Here is a 5,046-nt window from a genome sequence, read left to right as displayed (position 1 = left end):
TTTAAATTAAAACTCATTGATTACTCATTGATCTCCACTTGATTCACTGAGCTCTGATTGATTCACTTAGTGACAAAATGTTTCACCCATTTATTAAACCAAGTCAGTTTAAAATAATAATTTATTTTCGAGTCATTACTGGTCACGTTGTGTGTTGAACGTGCAAACGTGATTGCAATGTTAAACCACCAAACAGTTTCATGCTGGAAACATTATTGCATCAGCTTGTGTCTGTAGTGATGCACCTGCACAACATCCACCAAATATAATATAGCTAATATAGCTCTTATAGTAAACTCCATAAATTGTAGTTCTTCTTGTTAAGTTTGGTCAGCGCCTCACTGTACTGACAAAAAACAGCACCGCCATTAGTGGCGTCAGGCTGCAATTGCACTTACAGATGATAATTCACTGAGGGCAAGGATTGTTCGTGTTTTCTGTGAATAAACATGACAGAAAACCTGTCAAGAGTAGAAGGCGGCGCAGAATTTGGTCAAGGTGGCCGCCTCCAAAATCTCTATGCAGAAAAACCCTGATTACATATTTTGTCATTTTTATGGTCATAAATAATAAAATCACAGCATGTTATTTTACAATGTTTAATTGTTTTTCATATAGACTTAGTTTGTGTTTTTCCCATCAAATTTTGCTTTGTATTTTGTTCAGGCTTAAACAGAATGATGTAACATTTAGGTGTAAATATGCAGAATAGTAAACCAAAGCTTGATGCTAAAATAGCAAAAATCTCCACAGCTACAGTAAATTTACCAGGTGAACTGACATAAGCTGGAATAAATGTGATCCATACAGCACAGAATATGAGCATACTGAATGTGATGAATTTAGCTTCATTGAAGTTATCAGGCAGCGTCCGAGCCAGAAAAGCCAGAATGAAGCATAAGACAGCCAGTAGGCCAATGTAACCCAACACAGCCCAGAAACCTATAGTAGAACCCAGACTGCATTCAATAATGATCTTCTCCTTAAAATATTTCATATTTTTATATGGAATAGGAGCAGATATTGTAAGCCAAAGCACACAGATAAGAACTTGTATAAGAGTAAAGACAAAAACACTGAGTCTCTGTTGTGCAGGCCCAAACCATTTCATGACATTACTTCCTGGAAGTGTGGCCTTGAATGCCATTAACACCACTATTGTTTTCCCCAGAACACAGGAGAGACAGAGAACAAAAGTGATCCCAAATGCTGTGTGACGCAACATACAGGACCACTCGGTGGGGCGACCAATGAAAGTAAGTGAACAGAGAAAACACAGAATCAATGAGAAGAGCAACAGGAAGCTCAGCTCCGAGTTGTTGGCTTTTACTATGGGAGTGTCCTTCTTACTGTAAAACAGGATGGCCACCAGTACAGTTATTCCTACTCCAAACAGAGAGAAAAAGACTAACACTATACCCATAACTTCTGTGAATGACAGAAACTCTACAGCCTTTAACACACATTCAGTGTTCTCAGTATTAGACCAGTATTCCCCTGGACACTGCTGGCAGTTATTTGAATCTGGAAAGGAAGTTGTGATCACTGTAGTTAGAGACAAAACATGATTTTACGTATGAACACCTCTTTGATAAAAAACTGAATCCTGAACAGAAGGAGGAGAACACAAAATGAGCAACTAACCAATTTTCTGGTCTGAAGTTTACCTGTCTCATTACTGATTTCTCCATCTGCACATGGAATACAGTCATAACAGCAGACAGGTCTTCCTTTCTGTACAGCCTTCCTAGTGCCTGGAGGACAACTCTCACTGCACACAGACCTTGGCTTCTAGATGTAAACATACAGAATACCTGTATTTTCATATGATTGTCATTTCAAAACTTCACATACCTGACGTACCATTGAACTGATAGAAATGTACACAATTTAAGTTAACATGTTGACTGCTTTATTTCCGTATCATTTACACATAAGCAAAATAGTATAAGGTAATTGTAAACATTTTGCCTGTTATAGAGAATGTGGCCTACAGTTCTGTGCAAAAGTTCCACCATTAGATTTTTTGTTCTTGCAAATGTCTATTCTTGCTCTATTTGAATACAACCAGTTAATACAGGAAATCTATGAGTTTTAATTTTTTTGTATTTAATGTGACCTCTCTTGAGCAACAGCATGAACCTGTAGTCTCTTTTTAACCTAAATAAAATAATCACATTTCTAATTATAATCTAATAACTTTACTTACGTTTCCTCAGATAAGTTAAAAATGTAAAATATGCTTGGGAGGTCACACTGAATACTGACTTTTGCCTGAATAAGCAATTTTGTGTGTGGGGGGTGTATATTCCATGCATTTTCTGTTTCGTATCCGAAAATAGAGATCCCAAAAATATATATGGATGGTCATTAAAATGTTTTAAATAACAAAGCTGGACTTTTTAAAAGATCTGTAGGCTTTATGCCTGCTCACTCAGGAATTGTATGTTTTTCAAAAGGCTTAAAAGATTTTATAGTAGTATGGTATTTTTTTTACATCTAGAACACAAGCCTATCTTCTTTTTTACAGTAACATTATGAAGTATTTTTTTTTTACATAATGTTTACCTTGTTTAAACAAACCTTGTTGAACAGGCTTTTAACATTTACCTCCAGTAGTCCTCCAGGCCAGATTATGTTTTCAGTGTTAAGTACAAAGCGCTGGTCAGGGGGCAGTGAGGCATCATAGTAACCCACTGGTTTAAACTGAAATGATCCATCTGAGTCCTGCTGCCAGTTCACAACTTCAAATTGGGCTACTGTGGCACCAGTGCTGTCAAACCACACATTATCTCCAAATTTAACTGTGAAATTTACATTTTTCAGAGCCTCAACAACCTAGTCAAAAGAAAAAAATAGAACATTTGCAGTAATTTAACAGAATATATATATATATATATTACCACTATCTCTTCATGTGTACCTGATGTGGTTGTATTGTCTGAGCTTTTTCACAGACTCCTTGTCCTTTGCACTTCAGCAGACTGTGTAAAGCATAAGCCACGGCATACACTGCTTTGTAGACATTAGTTGAAAATCTTTGTTCGGGCACATCTTCATTGTTATTTCTTAGCAAAAGTAGATCCTGATAACTGCTGCAATTTAATTCAGCTTGAGATGAATTCCTAGGTCCTTGTGAGCATGGAAAAGCTGTGTCCCAGAATGCTTTAATAACATAATCTGAGAAACCTTCAATATGGATTTTTCTCAATGCAAATCCCAGTGACCCTCCCATCACACGGAAACTGTTTGGAGTTATCAAATTCCTTGAAGCTATCCATCCGAACACACCAATCATTTGGAGGCCTGTCATGTTCTGAATACTCAGTTGATCTATTAGTAGTCCCATCTCGAAAAATGCAACAAATGCAACAATCACTTTCGCTGTGCCTTGTTTTATTGTTTTTACCACCTTTTGAAGTTTTTCAGGCTCTGTTCGGTAGAATTTCACAGAGTACTCTACACAAATCCCCTCCTTCTTGGCTGAGTTCAGAAAAATGTCCATTCCATTGTTTCCATACTCATTGTCACTGTTCACAGCACCAACCCAATTCCAGCCTAAGTTCTTGATTAATAGTGCAAGTGCTCTGCCCTGATGATAATCACTAGACATGGTCCTGAAGAAAGAGGGGTAATATTTTCTATTACTGAGACACTCACATGCGGCTGAGTGACTTATCTGAAAAGGAAAGCATAAAAATTAGTGAAACAGTTATTTAACTGTTAATTGTGTCAAACAATTATTGTCTCTTACCACTGGAATTTTAAAAGGTCCTGTGGTTCTAGACAGAATAATTGTTGTGGCAGACTCTGTTTCCCCTATGATAGCATGTATAGGAGATTGTCCATTGCATTTTTCCCTTGCTGCAATGTCCTGACCATTCATCACTGCCATAGTTGCACTCATGGAAGACAGTCTTGAAGCACAGCTGTCATATATTCTGTAGCCAACAGAAACATTTGGGAGCAAAGTCTCACTTCTGTTAATCTCCTCAATTGCAAAAATCATAATTTGAGACAGTCGAAAATCTCTAAGACTCACACTGTAAAAACATCAAACCAGTAGGTTAAAATCAGTCAACAATCAGTTTGCTTTAAAACATCTGTTGTAAAATTTCTTGAAAACTTTCCAATATAACAAACCTGGAACATAATAGAGGCTGAGGTTTTTGTGTGAATTCAAGTGAAGGTAATGTTTCTTTAGTGTGTACTTGAAAAATTGCTCCAATAGTTATGTCCCCATCCTTGGAAATAAGGGGGTATTTAGGGTCTCCTATTATTTTGCAATAAGTGTTTTCTTCCATTGCATTAAGGTGATGGAAAAGCAGGACCGTGTATAGAAACAAAAACATCTTAAGAGTTCAGCTCACTTGCAGCTGCAAAATGGAACTGACTTTGATTCTGTATTGGCTGTACATTTATAGACATACTATTGATGAGCAGTACATAGGCAGTGACCTCATAAGGCAGAGCAGAGTCAAGCAGGGGTGGGTTTGATGTCTGTGTACCATCTTGTCATTTTTCATTTGATAGAAGTGTTCTTTCTACTTAAAGGGCATAAGTGGGGGCCATTGTACACAAAGGGCGACCGCACGCCGTGTGTGTGTGGGCGTCAGCAGTAGAAGAATACTTAGCAATTTGGGGATACATTTATCACATTTAATGGCAAATAAATTCACTTGTATTCTATTACACTGAAATATAACCAATATTAAAAGATAGAAAATTAAAAAGACTAAATTCTGTTCTAAATTGTATAAGATCAAATGATGTTTACCTCATAAAACAGGCAAGTTAAGGTATTAGGGTCAGCTGGTTCTGGCCACTCATGGTCACATTATAGTTGACAACACTGTCTAGGGTTATAACAGCGGTAACATTGCTTTTGCTGCTACTATGGCAGAACAACAGTTTGCTAACAAACAGTTTTTAGTTTATCTTGGTGAAGTTCTGACACACACTTCCTTGGTCCTCTTCAAATTAGGAAAGAAAACTTACTATATATGGCTATTATTTGCACTGTTTGTTGAAATGATAGATGAATCA

At 37.0% G+C, this 5,046-nt stretch overlaps 1 protein-coding gene across 1 annotated transcript; it reads right to left on the bottom strand.

Annotated features, from left to right (window-relative positions):
• Window positions 1-605: 605 nt before the first annotated feature.
• Window positions 606-4,352, bottom strand: LOC129419654 (extracellular calcium-sensing receptor-like). Its single transcript, XM_055174821.2, has 6 exons — window positions 4,144-4,352; window positions 3,755-4,043; window positions 2,924-3,679; window positions 2,611-2,838; window positions 1,668-1,791; window positions 606-1,524 (listed from the first exon to the last, which is right to left on the bottom strand). Exons 1-6 carry the CDS (start codon window positions 4,350-4,352, stop codon window positions 611-613), a joined length of 2,520 nt encoding a protein of 839 aa, XP_055030796.2. The 3' UTR covers window positions 606-610.
• Between the last annotated feature and the right edge of the window lie 694 nt (window positions 4,353-5,046).

This window comes from Misgurnus anguillicaudatus, chromosome 15, assembly GCF_027580225.2.
Source record: "Misgurnus anguillicaudatus chromosome 15, ASM2758022v2, whole genome shotgun sequence".
NCBI classification, from domain to species: domain Eukaryota; kingdom Metazoa; phylum Chordata; class Actinopteri; order Cypriniformes; family Cobitidae; genus Misgurnus; species Misgurnus anguillicaudatus.
This window is presented reverse-complemented; position numbering and strand designations above follow the sequence as displayed.

What these genes read in the sequence shown, in the direction of transcription:
- LOC129419654 (XM_055174821.2), bottom strand. Translation starts at nt 4,352, where the DNA reads ATGTTTTTGTTTCTATACACGGTCCTGCTTTTCCATCACCTTAATGCA. An exon ending in CAGCCTCTATTATGTTCCAG is followed by an intron (nt 4,044 to 4,143) that starts GTTTGTTATATT and finishes ATGTTTTTACAG; the next exon opens with TGTGAGTCTTAGAGATTTTC. An exon ending in AGAAATCAGTAATGAGACAG is followed by an intron (nt 1,525 to 1,667) that starts GTAAACTTCAGA and finishes CTTCCTTTCCAG; the next exon opens with ATTCAAATAACTGCCAGCAG.